The sequence below is a fragment of the Thamnophis sirtalis genome, unplaced genomic scaffold (assembly GCF_051295495.1).
Source record: "Thamnophis sirtalis isolate CommonGarterSnake01/CBP01778 unplaced genomic scaffold, rThaSir2_p1.2 scaffold_13, whole genome shotgun sequence".
Lineage (NCBI taxonomy): Eukaryota > Metazoa > Chordata > Lepidosauria > Squamata > Natricidae > Thamnophis > Thamnophis sirtalis.
Window position 1 is genome coordinate 28,826,993 of NW_028261393.1, and position 14,879 is coordinate 28,841,871.

The 14,879-nt window shown below is 44.1% G+C and overlaps 1 protein-coding gene across 1 annotated transcript in view; it reads left to right on the forward strand.

The window, feature by feature from the left end:
• The window catches only part of GRIK3 (glutamate ionotropic receptor kainate type subunit 3), a 289,005-nt gene that overhangs the window by 239,222 nt on the left and 34,904 nt on the right, over window positions 1-14,879 (forward strand). Inside the window, exon 11 of the mRNA XM_087728183.1 lies at window positions 11,980-12,203. Within this exon, the coding sequence (XP_087584309.1) occupies window positions 11,980-12,203 (224 nt within the window). The remainder of the gene's footprint in view (window positions 1-11,979; window positions 12,204-14,879) is intronic.

A 14,879-nucleotide genomic window follows, 5' to 3' on the forward strand; every position in this document is an offset into this window, starting at 1 on the left:
CTGATACTCTACACTCGTGATGGTGAACCTATGGCACATGTGCTACAGGTGGCACATGGAGCCATTTCTGAGGGCACGCGAGGCATTGCCCTGCCAGCTCCAGCGCACATGGACATGCGGGGCAGCTGATTTCAGCCTTCCAGTTTGCACATTGGGCTGTTTTTTTTGCCCTCCAGAGGCTTCGGAGAAGCCTCCTGAAGCCTCCGGAGGGAGAGAAACAGCCCAATGGACAACCCAGAAGTCCATCCCCGAACTTCTGGTTTGTGTGTTGGGCCATTATTCGCCCTCCAGAGGCTTCAGGAGGCTTCCCTAAAGTATCAGGACGGCGAAAAACAGCCTAACACACAAACCGGAAGTTGGAAAGTGGGCTGTATCTGGCCTCCGGGGGTGGTTGGGGAGGCTGTTTTCACCCTCCCGGGCTCCAAGGAAGCCATGGGCACATGCACAGGGTAGTTGCGGGGGATGTCACATGTGTATGCACAGGGGGCATGGCATGGGGGGAATAAATTATGGGGGTGGGGACGCGAGCGTGCGCAATAGCACGCACGCATACTTTTGGCACCCGAGGCAAAAAAGGTTCGCCATCATTGTTCTACACTATGCTATTCATTTATTTAGTGGGGAAGGAACTCGGCCATCCATCCTTTGCTTCCCCCTCTCTCCCTTGGAATAATGGCTCATTCTGTACAAAAAAGAGCTAAGATGTCATTTTCCAATAGGAGGCTTGAGAGGGTGATTTAAAATTAACACACTTTTAAGCACCCTTTCAAAAAGTAATCACCACTTACAGTCATTGGAAGCATCTTTTGAAGTCAGGTTTCCCCCACAAACATCCTTCAAGCATTAATTACGCACCCTCCCCCTCCACAACGCTAAGTGGGCTCCCTTTTAATTGAAACTGTAAATGACATTGCTCGGAGTTGCACACTGCATAATCAGGGGAAGATCGATGGAAGCCCCAAATCTCAGCAAGCCAGAATCTGGATGCCCAAGCTGCAATGGGACTCATTTTTGTCAGTTTCTGTCAGCTATTTGAAGAAGAAGAAAATCACTTGGCAAGGTAGGATAACCTCCGAGCAAATAGACCTTGTTAACCTTGATTACCTGGGGGAGGGAGGTCCTTCTCCAGCCATCTCTTTATTAATAGGGCCTCTGCCACTGACAGCGTCTTTCAGCCATTCAACGATGAACCTGAGCTCCAAGAGCAGGAAGCTGTAGGAGGCCTGATCCCTTCCTGGGCTCTCTAATAATTGCATGTTGAGATCCATGGAAGGGCTTACTAATCTTTCATCCTGTTCTGTATTTTTCATGCAAATTCAGGGCACAGCTCTCCTCCTCAGACTGAGCCTGCAGAGGAGCACAATGTAATTAATGGCATAATTACCTTCTGAATGCCATTTCAAGAGGACCATGAATGGCAGAGCAAGGGCAGAGGAGCAGATTCTGCCTTCCCCAGAGGGCTTCAGTTACCCTCACGTCACTGTAGCTGCAGGGGAGCTTCTGGGTGTTTTAAGGATCATCAGGGACATGTAATGGAGAACCCTGGGCAACAACGGGCTGGGAATGGGGCAGGGAGCATGGTCGTCCTCACGACCCCCAGCATTCTGGGTCAGGGGGAGATCCAGCAGGAGAGGCTTCAGGCTACCTCCTGCAGGGAGATATGGGACTTTAGCTTGCTTTCTACCCCAGGCAAGAAATGGCTCCCTTTCAGCCTTAGATCTGGACTGGGGCTTCTCTACTGGTAGGGCTGAGGAATCAAAACAGAAGGGAAATTGAACAAGAAATGTGGAAAAGAGAAATCAGGTGCCACATTGTGAGCATACAGAAGAGAGCATCACACAAACTTCAGAAAGCCATGTCTGATGGGATTTAACCCAGAGTCTTGTCTGCTTGGTTGGTTTAATTAAATTGCCATATTTTTTGGAGTATAAGACACACCTTCCCCCCCCAAAAGAGGGTGAAAATTTGGGTGCATCTTATACACCGAATGTAGCCCCCCCCCCCACTAGAGGCCAAAAACGCAAGGCATGGAGGCAGCAATGGTCTGTGGCAAACCCTGCAGCCTGGAACAGCTGATTGGGGGTATTCCATCCACCTCCCAATCAGCTGTGTTGAATCAGGCTGCAATAAGTTCTGAAGCTGACTTGGCTAGTCAGAGTTTGCAGCAGCAATCACATTCAGAAAGCACACATAAGTAAGCAGGATTCAAAATAATAATACTATACAATACATTACCAAAAGCAGTTTTTCCAAGGTAGCAGTGAATACAAGCAAAACACAAGCAGTTTCACTTTCAGTTCTCAGCTAAGCCTGTCTCCTTCCTGTCTCCTTGTTGCTCACATGGCAAATACCGTTTCACAGTCCAAATAGCCCTCATTGGCTGACTTAGTTGCTATGCCTATTCATTGACTGACCTTGTTAACATGTGTTCCAAGTCAGGAAGTTAGCTAAGCCAGCTGAATACCATGGATGCTGATAGGCAGAGGCAGAATTTTTATTACTTCTTATTTTCTTCCCCAAAAGCTAAGATGTATCTTATACTCCGAAAAATACAGTATATAGCTGTCCATTTCAGTAACAACTCTTGGTGGCAAACAGTGATAAAAAATAAAAATCAGATCCAGTACAGTCATTAAAATACACAGCAATCAAGAAAACCAACTACCACCTGCATTTCCTTCAGGCACCTGAGGCTGCAGGCCAGACCTAGAGATGGGTCTTCAGGAGCTCACAGAAGGCCGGCTGGATTGGCCATCCTGATCAAAATTGGAAGAATGTTCTCAAGAAAGGGACGCTCAGCAGATAGGGCTGCCCCCAGACTCATATAACTGAATTGGCATAGAGCTGGAAAGAACTGCCCTCACCATCCCATTCTGCAGGAGTTGAAGCTTCCAAACAAAGGTAGTTCCATGTCACCTCCTCTTCAGTAGTCTGGACGAGAGATCACAAGAGCATGAGGCACAAGATTTCCCAGTCTAGGTTTGAGCAAAATGGATGCAGTAACCAAAAGCATGCAAAGGCCCTTCTATGTGTGAGTGTTCCAAGTAATGTACCCATAGAAAGGGGAACTCTGAGTCAGGCAAGTTCCTCAAAGAACAGTTTATTGGAAACATCATATTGGCACAACTGGTGAAAGCCGATTCTGAAGTTCTCGCGGCTTTCACCTAATTAAAAAGTAAAAGTTTCCCTTTCCCCCTAAGTCACTGGTCACGCTGTCCAATCCAGTTTGCTGGATGGTTGCTTGGTTACTGACTCCTCCCCTGCCAGCCACCTGTGTGAATGTCCTTGGTTCCCACAGGAAAGCATTATTGTTTTGGTTACAAAGCCCTGTCTAACTATTTCCCCTCTCCCTCTGTTGTGTGGCAACTCTGAACCCTCCAAGATAGCCTCAATCAGGTTCACTTCAGGGTTGACACTACACTCTTGAGCAGGAGCCATGAGTTCAGGAAGACTCCCAGATTACACATTGGATCTGTTTGATACTGTGTCACCCTATCTAGAATAAAAAATAGAAGATCTCCAGCAGAAGGTCTAAACACCAAATTCCCTTGGTCTTGGTTGGGCTCAGCTGAAATCTGTTGCTTGTCTTCCAGACCCCAACACCCTCCAACCAGTGGAATGGGATGTTCAAGGCATCCTTCAGAGGCCTGGAGTGAAGATAAAAAGTCAAGCATCATTAGCATACCAATGACCTCATCCAATGTCTTCATGTAGATGGTAAACAGAAGAGGGAGAGAGAACTGGATCCATGGTACCCCCAAAAGTAAAGGCCATGGCTGGACGTCTCCTCACATCCATGCTGACTGTAATCAGCCCTGGAGAAAGGAGAAAAAATAGTGCAGCACACAATGTTTCCCACCCTAGAAGCTTTCCCAGGGAAGAGACAGTAACTCTATAGAGAAACCCAAATTAAGAGACTGCATTGCCCCAAATTGAATGGGGGAAGGAGGAAGAGGTTCAGGATAGCCACAGCCTAGAATTGCTCAGGATATATTGAGGAAGTTAGAAGGTTTTAGCTTTAATGCAGCAAGATTCTGTCCTTTAGGTAGAAGCAAATCTGGGACTGGATTCAGCTACATGTCAATGTTTCATCACTCGGCTTGGACCTGGCGGTACATCATTTTGTAAGAGCCCTCTCTCAGACCTCCCCTGACTTGATCCTTTAGGCAAGAAAGACCCTAAACTCCATTTGTAGTGAAAGGTTTACTGTACTAAAAGCCAAGTGGTTGACACAATGTAAATTACAATCCTTTCAGCCACATATTTTCTGCCAATGCCTTTGGATTGATACCAACACTGTTCAGAAAACATGCACAATGACCCAGGTCCTTGAGGCTGTGGTATTCCTCCCCAGGGAGGGAGCCCCTCTGGCATCCCCCCAAAATCCCAGGAATTCCTGCAACCAGATCAAGACTGGCTGCAAAATTGCCCACAGGAAGTGGACAGAAGCATCTCCTTGAGCACTCTCACTTCCAACTATCATTGGCATCTCTCAGAGGACCTGGATGGTCTTGGGCAATGATGCAATCTTGTTAAGTAACATCAGGATGAGTGAAGTGCAAGTACTGCCAGCTTTTTGCAGTGGCCAATTTCTGATTTTTTACACAGATCCTGCAGTTAATGGCAGGGCCATTTGCCCATCTCATAGTGGAAAGTTAGGCTGAAGACTGAGAGTACCAGATCTAGAATGAGGAATAAAAATTGTGTCTAGGTAAGAGGAAAGTAAAGCTATGCCAAGACCACCTACCTCAGTGGTGGGATTCAAAAATGTTTACTACCGGTTCTGTGGACGTGGCTTGGTGGGCATGGCTTAGTGTGTGTCATGTTACTGGGTGGGCATGGCCAACTTAGCACTCCGTTTTGCCAATTTAGCAGTCCATTAAACAATACCCAGCAGCCCCCTTTTCTATTCTTTTTAATACTGCACGAAGTTTTTGCTTTAGGTTTTTTTTTTACTAGGAGGGAGAGGTTGCAATGCCTGTGGATTTATGGAAATTTCTCCTCTGTGTAAGAGGCACCAAAGTAACCAAGATGATACAAGGTCTTCTGCTGGAGCGGGGGGTTGGACTATATGACCTCCGAGGTTCCTTCCAGTCCTAGATTGCTGTGCTGTTTCAAAGCATCCTCTGAGGCTATGTCTAGTGCCAGGGTTTGTGGTCCTTCCTTTCTCTCCTTTTTGTCTCCCTCACTTTCTTCCTTTATCCATCCATCCATCCATATCTCATTCACTTTCCCTTCCCTCTTTTTCCCTTCCGTCCCTCCTCCCTCCCTCCCTCCCTCCCTCCCCCCTCTCTTTCTTTCTTTCATTGAGGGCTGCATCAGGGTTGTGTTTGACCTCAGAGGGCCAGGGTGGGTGTGGCCATGGTGGGCATTTGACACAGGCTCAAGATGCATTTTCCCCTTCTTTCTTTCCACAGTTCTTTACTATAACCATTTTCCTATCTCTTATAACCAGGTATTACTGGCAAACATTTATTACTTATTCTTCATACTCCACTAAACTTTTTATTTCTAAATGTATACCCCATTGTTTAATAGTAAATTGCTTTTCCAGGCAGGAAAGCTATTTATACTATTGTATTCAACTAATAATAAAAATACAATAGCATAAATAAACATGATAATACAAAATCTAACAGCAGAGGTAAATTTCCAGAATAGTAAATTGAAATGGCTGTCAATTATAGATTGTTGATTGTAGATTAAATGGACCTACAGTATGTAAAATCTGGTATTAAACTGTAGTATTAACATAGGATGTTGCTTGTTTTCTATCCAGATATCCACTTACCTGAGGCCACATAATTGTAATCCAATCCAATCCAGTCCTCCTGCAGCACGGTGACCCATTTTTGGCCTCCCCAGTCTCCAGCAGCACTCTGCTGGCCAAAAACGAGCCATGCGGAGGCCCCCCCACAGCCTTTTTTTGGCCAGCAGAGTGCTGCTGGAGGCTGAGGAGGTCAAAAATGGGCCATGCGGGGGCTACATGCAGCCGCCTCATGGCCCGTTTTGGCTGGCAGAGGCACTATGGGCTGGTCCTTTGATTTTTCCAGGCCAGATTTAAGCTCCTTGTGGGCCAGTTCTGGCTTGCGGGCCTTGAGTTTGACACCCCTGACCTAAATCATAGATGTGGGTATCTATGATTGTTAAAAAGAAAGATAACAGCATTTCATATTTATTTAAATATATCTGAAATGCTGTTATCTTTCTTTTTAACAAGTCAAGTCAAATCATGGGAATGTTTGTGTGAGCGTTCATTAGAACATAGAATAACAAAGATTGGATGGGACCTTGGAGGTCTTCTAGTCCAATAGAGCAGGATTGGACAAGTGGCTGTCCAATCCCTTCTTGAAAACTCCAGTGATGGAGCACCCACAACTTTTAAAGACAAGTTGTCTAATTGTTCTCACTTTCAGAAAATTCCTTTTTATTCTGGATTGCATCTTTCTTTAATCAAGTTTCCATCCATTACTTCTTATCTTATCCTCAGGTTCTTTGGAGAATAGGCTGACCCCGTGTTCTCTGTGGCAATCACTCAAGTATTGGAATACTATTATCATATCACCCCTATTCCTTTTCTTCTTTAGACTAAACATAACTATTTCCCCCAGTTGTTCATTGTATGATTTAGTTTCCAAGCTCTTTATCATCTTCGTTGCTCTTTACTCTTTCTATGGTCTCAGCACCTTATTTGTATTTTGGTAAACCAGAACTGGATGCTGTATTTCAAGTGTGGCCTCACTAATACAGTATAAAGCTGTATTATAACTTCTCATGATCTTGATGCTATCCCTCTGTTGATGCATCCTGGGACTCCAGTGGCTTTTTTGGCAATTGAAACACATTGCTGACTCATACTTTACTGGTAGTCCACTAGGACATTTAGATTTTGCCTCCAGAAGTTGTGAATGCCCCCACACTGGAAGTCTTTAAGAAGATGTTGGATAGCCATTTGTCTGAAACGGTATAAGGTTTCCTGCCTAGGCAGGGGGTTGGACTAGAAGACCTCCAAGGTCCCTTCCAACTCTGCTATTGTATTGTATCTCTCTCACAATTTGTATTATTGAGCTAGGTACCACATATTCTGTATCTATGCATTTGACTTTGGATAGGACCCAGTGCTCAAGTCTGTCAAGACCCTTCTGATTCTTGGGTTTATCTTTTAAAGTATTGGCAGTTCCTTCACCTTGGTGCCATCTGCAAATTTGATGAGTTACTATTTTATCCCCTCATCTATATCATTCATGAAGATGTTGAAGAGTACTTGGTCTAAGACAATACCCCTCTGCATGATTCCCTCCATGTAAATGTGGTTACTACACATTGAGTGTAGTTTGGCAGCCAGTTACAAATCCATCTGGTGATGATGCTGTCTATCCCACCTTGTTCGGTCTTACCAAGAAGTAGGCTGTGGTCTACTTTGTCAAATGCCTTATTTTTAACAAACCCATTAAGAAGAGCACCAGGAGTGAAGCCTCTTCCAGTTTTGGGTTCTGTTTTATCAAGAACATGCATTTCTTTAAACATTAAGATTCAGTCACTCTGTTCAGTGCATGGATTCAGCTAACCTTCTTTCCTGCCCCTTGAACATAGGACTTTTAATGCATCTCAAGGACATGCAGTGTGTAAATCAAGGCAACTTAAACCATTAGAATGATTACAACCATCATTACTCATCCCTGCTTCTCCTTCTTCTCGGTTTTTTTTTTTTTGGTCTTGCAATCTTCCTAGCAAGAAAGTATGTGCATTAAAGAAGAAATGAAAGAATATTAGGGGCCCTTTTGGTAATTTGTTTCCATTGTTAATCCAATCTATTCCACCACCACCTTCCCATAATGTTATGGTTCATACCAGAATACTTTTCTACACAAATATTGGAGCAGTTTGGGATGGGAAATTTGACATGATGATAACAAAGCTTCAGGCTAACCACTGTGCCTTGCCTGTGATTCTCATCTTCTCAGAAACCTAAACCCTCTGTGTTACCCAAAGCCTAAAAGTGTGCCTGAAAATAAAACCCCTCCAGGCAAGAGAACAGAAGCTCTGCTCCACTTCACCTTGCTCCTAACATGCTGCCAGATTCTTTGTAGCTACAAAGGATTATGAGGCTGCTCAAACCTAAAAGAAATTCAGTGAGGTAACTCAAAAATGATGCACAGGATATGTTCCCCGCTCATTAATCCCCCTTTTCAACACATTTGAGGAGGAAGGTTTGCTACTGTTCTGCTCTGCTATTTGTATGCCTCCCACTCAGATCTTTGAAGGCAGTATACAGCTAACAGCTCATTCATTCATTTACTAATTTTTGGTCCCTTCAAATCAGTTTTGACTCTGGGACTGCCTGAACTAGTCCTTGCAGTTTTCTTGACAGGATTTTGGAAGTGGTTTGCCCTTGTCTCCTTTTGGGGCTGAGAGAAAGGGATTGGCCCAAGGCCACCCAGCTGGCTTTGTGCCCAAGGTGGGACATGGTCTCCCAGTTTCTAGCCTGATGCCTTAGCCGCTATACTAGTCTGGGTCTATATCAGGAATCTATGGGGCTGAAACCTCTTAAAATAGAAGACTTAAGTGAAACATGGCAATTAAGTCATTGTGTGCATCATCTTACCTTAAAATTATTATCATAGCACTTTGAGAGATGCTATAATCCAGATGTTAGCCCTTTTTCAGGGATCCCTGCATAATTGGTATGGTTGAATAGCTCACACTGTGCTCCCCCTGGAAGGGAATTCTGATGGAATTAGTCCACCTTTTGCCAATCACCAGCTTCAACCTGCTGGAACTAACAGCTGCTTATTCCTTTCACCACACCCTGCTGTCTTCAGTAAAATCAATGAAATATGCATTATTTATCTTGTTTTCCAGTGACACAGACAATTAGTTTATGAATTAACTAAAGTAAATCTGTCTAGCTCTGTTGTGGCTTTGGGGACTATTGTCACCTGTGGGTTTAGACGTCTTGCTTAATTTGTTCAGTGTCTGTTGTACAAATGCATTAATTGTGGAGCCAAGGAGGTCTTTGCTGACAGCGGGTTGAAGTGTGTTCTTTCCACCCTTAACCCAACCTTCTCCATTAGAAAAGGCTCCTTCCTTCTCAGCTGTTTTATGGATGATCATTCTAATGGGTACCACCAAGACACCAATAAAGGGGGATATTTGTAGCTCCTTGGTGCTCTCGGAGCTTGGGTGTTTTCAAGCAGACATTTCATTACCCAAACTAGGTAACATAGGCAGTACTAGAAGGGAGGAGGGGGAGCAGCAGCAACAACAACTGTGGGGTCCTTGGTGTTCTCTGAACTTAGTTGTTTTCTTGCAGACTTTTCATTCCAAGATGATGTTTACCTAGTTTGGGTAATGAAACATCTGCAAGAAAGCCACCAAGCTTAGAGAGCACCAAATGTCCCTCACCAGCAAGACAATCCTGGGGACTCTTACCTGCTAGTAAAAGGGATCAGAATATCTAAAATAGATCCAAGATACCATAATCCAGCATATTAATGGGATAAATTTTCTTTAGGTTATGGTTTTTCTACTTTGCAAAGACCAAGAGAAGTAAAGTTGGAAGAGATATTTGATAGTACCAATATAATCTTCTCCATGTTATTTATTTTATATTTTCCTCACATCAAACACAATGAAAAAAAAGGATTGCACACATAAACAGTGTTACAAAATTTAGAGAAATGAAAGAAGACAACAAAAACATTTTGAGTTGCGAGAAGCCTGTATTTTGACTATTTAAACTCAGAAATGCTTAAGTATTATTAACAATTAACAACCAGGATTAACAATTAAGGTTTTTTTTCATCTGATACTTTCTACACATTGGGAAGTACAATTTACATGCACCTCAGGGGTGGGTTGCTGCTGGTGTTATTGCCGGTTCACTTCGTGTGTGTATGCGCCCTCCGCATATTGCTTGCGCATGCACAGTTGCCTGTAAATTTGTCTGTGCATGCGCAGAACATTATTAAATGACTAAAAAACATGCCGGCAAAGATATGGGTGACTGGGGAACTGGTTCAGGAGCGTGGCCAGTCTGCCACCCCTACCGGTTCGGCGACCCAGTCCCAATTTTCACTACCAGTTCGCGTGAATATTTTTGTTTTGGGGTGCTTTTAAAATTACATTTTTAACCACTCTATATTTTTATATTATATTCTCCATATCTGACTACTTAATTACAAAGATGTTTGTAGCTTTTTTTGAAAAAATAATGTATGCGTTTATTTAGACCTTTCTAGATTAGTCTGCCTGCTAAAGGAGATGGGTACTGGTTTCAGGTTTATAGCAATAGCAACAGCACTGAGACTTATATACTGCTTCACAGTGCTTTACAGCCCTCTCTAAGCAGTTTACAGAATCAGCATATTTTCCCCAACAATCTGGGTCCTCATTTTACCCACCTCAGAAGGATGGAAGGCTGAGTCAACCTTCAGCCAGGTGAGATTCGAACTGCTGAATTGCAGGCAGCCGCCAATGAGCAGAAGTAGCCTGCAGAACTGTATTCTAACCACTGCACCACCACGGCTCAGGAAATGGTGCTATTGAGTTTGTTTCATTATTTTCTTTATACCAAGGCTGAGGGAGGTCTATCTCTCTCATCCGCTCAAATTAGGAATAGTATCTCAGGTGAGGTGCCCTCCCAGAAGATGGTAGGTAACAGCAGGAACTCAGGTTTTCAGAGCCAGAGGCATTGAGGGAATGGAGGAGATTGGGGGGTGGGGTGGAACTGCCAGACTTCAACCCTGTCACTCTAGCAGATAAACATGTCCTGCTATTTCTAGCATGACAAATTGTGGGGCATCTGTGAATAAGGGTAAAAAGTGGGCCTTCTCATGAAAGAAAAAAAATGGCCTTGCAAAAAAACTGGATCCAATACAGGTAGTAGTCCTCAAGTTACAACAGCTCATTTGGTTAATGTTGGAAGTTACAACGGCACTGGAAAAAGTGACTTGTGACCTTTTTTCACACTTTTGACCATTGCAACATTCTCAAGGTCACATGATCAAAATTCAGATGCTTGACAGCTGACTCATATTTATGACGGTTGCAGTGTCTGGAGGGGGTGTTACGTGATCCCCTTTTGCTCCTCCGGATTCACTTAACAACCGTGTGGCTAACTTAACAATTGCAGAAATTCAGTTAACAATTGTGGCAAGAAAGGTTGTAAAATGGGGCAAAAATCACTTTAAAAATGTCTCATTTAGCAACATAAATTTTGGGTTCAGTTGTGGTCATAAGTCAAGGACTACCTCTAAAGGCTAAAGTGGATAATCTGCATGTGTTTGCTTCTTAGGAACATGAAGAAAAGTTCCAGATATTTTTTAATATGTTATCCTTCAAATAATATAGTCCCTCTCCAATTCCTTTGTGGTGGTTGTTAAGAGAGACTCTTGTTCCCTTAAGAAACTGCTCACCAAGACAATTTGATATTTTAACTGAAGCTCAAGAGTGGCCCCTCAAGAGGCGTCATTGCTTGGCTAACTTACTCAGGATCAGATACTAAGCACTGCCAGGACAGGTTAGTCCTTGGACAAGAGATCGCCACAGAATCCTGGGGCTGCAGTGCAGTCTAAAAGCATCCCTGAAGGAGTGGGAAAGCGCTTCTATATGGTGGCCAGAAAACATCAGAGATGTGGCATCACTAGGAGCTGAGCTACTTTACCTAAAGGAGATGCAGTTGTAAAATCACACCCAGATCTCTGTGGAGATTCTCAATCATGCAGGTCTTGGTTGTGCCAAAGGTGCTTTTCCAAAAGGCAATTGGACTTGTTTTTTCTTTGAAAATGTTTCATTTCTCACCCAAAAGGCTTCTTTGGTTAAGTGAAACTTTTACAAAGGAAAAACCAAGAAAGGTTTTGGGAAAGGCACCTTTGGGAAATTGACCCAGATCATATTCCTTTGCTCCACCAAGTCTTTCCTGCTTGCCTCTAACCATTGCTTTCATCTCCCTCTACTTCTTGCTGATTTGCTTTGCAGAAAGCTGACCTGGCAGTTGCTCCCCTCACCATCACCCACGTCCGTGAGAAAGTGATCGACTTCTCCAAGCCCTTCATGACTCTTGGGATCAGCATTCTCTACCGAAAGGCCAATGGAACCAACCCCAGTGTCTTCTCCTTCCTGAACCCATTGTCTCCTGACATTTGGATGTACATCCTCCTTGCTTACCTGGGAGTTAGCTGTGTGCTTTTTGTGATTGCCAGGTAAGGAACTTGCAAAAAATAAGCTTTGGGTATATAGTGAGAGCTTTCCCCTGAGCCTATGGATCGGCCTCTGTACCATATCAGACTCTCCCTCCCTTTCTCTCCCTCACTAGAAGGGGGTTTCACTCATATTTTACATGGTTAGGAGAGAAGAGAAGAGAAGGGCTGCACTACTAGCTTCCACTCTCTGACTAATAATTCTATCTCACCATCTCATAAAGTCCCCCCCCCTAATTTAAAGGCGGCAACCACAGTTCATGTTCTGACTAGGGATTTGGTCTAGTGGTTACATCCATTTTCATCAATTCAGCCGCTGATGGCTTTGCTTAGAGTCTGTCATTGAAATAATTCGCCCTGCATCCTTGCTCAGCGCTTAATCATTTATGGCAGGTGTCTCCAAACCTTGCAACTTTAAGACTTGTGAACTTCAACTCCCAGAATTCCTCAGCCAGCACGAGCAACTCCCAGTCAGCATGGAGGAACTCCCCCAGCCAGCAGAATTCTGAGAGTTGAAGTCCACAAATCTTAAAAGTTGCCCGATTTGGAGACCCCTGATTTATGGGGAGACCCGATACAAATATGGGTGGGGCTGTAACTTCTGTGCTTCTTCTTCAACACCACTACTAGTGGAGGTGCAGGATCCCTTCTCCCTTGCATGTACTCTCTGACCATGCTTGGATGCAACTTGCCTTTTGGCTCTCCCCGATAATTGTTTGTTCAATCTAGGTCTGGGGACTAAGTGGCTCCAATAAATTCCCTTCCATTTTTACATGTGGGGTTGGCATTTCAGCTGTTGGGAAGAGGCATGAGAACTTCCCCAAGACTTAGTAGGTGACAGCTGCCTTTCTCAATAAGTAGCACCACCCTCAGTCTGGTCAGGTTCACTTCAATGCTGGTGGTCTGTAAGATGTGACCTTGACATGGATTACATGAGCAGCTGCTAGGAAATGAAAAAGAGCACGTCACAGAGCCCTACATGCATAGGCCAGGTTATCTATGGAACTGGCTTCACCCCATTACATCAGCTTGTCCCACTCATTGAGGGAGGAAGGCAGGGTTGAAGACAGGGATGTCATATTTCGTTGCGGGTCGCATCAGGGTTATGTTTGACCTCAGGGTGTGTGTGACCAGCTCAATGTTACTCGTATGGTGGTCAAGTGCTAAAGCAGGACTTCCCTCAGACCCTCCTTCCCTCTCATTATAACCTTCCTTCCTTTTTCCTTCCTTCCTTTTCTTCTTTTTCCTTCCCTCTTCATTCTTCTTTCTTCTTCCTTTCCAACCTTCTTTCTTTTTTTTTGTCTTTCCTCTTTTCCTTTCTTCTTTCCTGTCCCTTTTTGGATGCTCAAATGCAAAAGGGAAAACATTTCTCCTTTTGTTTTGCTTTTAGTTTGTTTTGCTAGCCCTGTGCCAGAAAAAAATGGAACCCGGGGTGCAACGCAGTACCCCCCCCCCCGCCCCTGGGCCCTATTTTGGCCACAATGGAGCCTCCATTTTCGCTGGCAGAGGGCTGCAGGAGGCCATTGCAGCAAAAAACAGGTCCCTCCCGAGCTCTGCTTTTGCTGGCAGAGGCACTGTGGGGCAGTCCTTCGCTGTTTCCAGGTCCTTGTCTGTTTTTTGGTCCTGATGATGATGGCAAAGGTTTATTTGTTTGTTTATCAAACTTATTAACTGCCCATTTCCCTTACTGGGGGCTCTGGGTGGTGCGCCAGATCTAAGCAACCCTGGCCCTTGAGTTTGACACCCTGGTCTAGGACTTGCTGCAGGACAGCTGGCCGCAGCCAACACACCACAGGAAAAGAGTTACAATAATATCAAAGAAAGGGTGGAATAGAATCATTAAAGAAAGGATGCCAAAGGAGGGACAAAATGAAGTGTGAATGATTAAAAAGTAAAGTTTTAATTATTTCAGATAATTAAATTGAATTGCTGAATTATCCTGCAGCAAGTAGGCCAAGATGAGTTGTCCCATTCCAGGGAAGGCATGCTACAGAGCCCTCTGTCAGTGACTTCTGACTGGCGGGGTCAAGGAAGACAGCCTTTTCTGCTGCTGCCCCTGCGTGGTGAAACATCTTGCCAAGAGGCAAGATGGCGGTGCAGAAAGTCCCCAATCACCTGACCTGCTATAAAGAGTCAAAACCTGGCTTGGTAACCTTGTATGGGGGACACAGGGGCCCACATAGCATGGGGCTGGATGGCCTCAGGAGATCTCCCTTCTCCCCAGGTGTCTGTATTAACAACAATCTCCCCATCTTGGATCTCTCCACCTCTTGCAATTTTATGTTGTTTTACATTTTAAAAAAAAATCTTAATCTGTTTTTCATTTTTTATTGTATTGATTGAATTGTACACCACCCAGAGCCCCCAGTAAGGGAAATGGGCAGTTAATAAGTTTTATAAACAAACAAATAAACCTTTGCCATCATCATCAGGACCAAAAAACAGACAATTAAAAAGATAGGCTGTGTCATGAAACTGGTTTTGTGAATCTACTCAGCATATACATGCAGAAACTTGCAATACTCCCCTCCCACAGATACACACACGCACACACACACACACACACAAAAAGAGGCAGATTTTGATAAAAACAGTTCTACCCTCATGTAAATCTGCTAGTGGTCTGAGATGCAAAGAGGCGGATTTGGTTCAACTTCACAAAGTATTTCTACCTGTAAG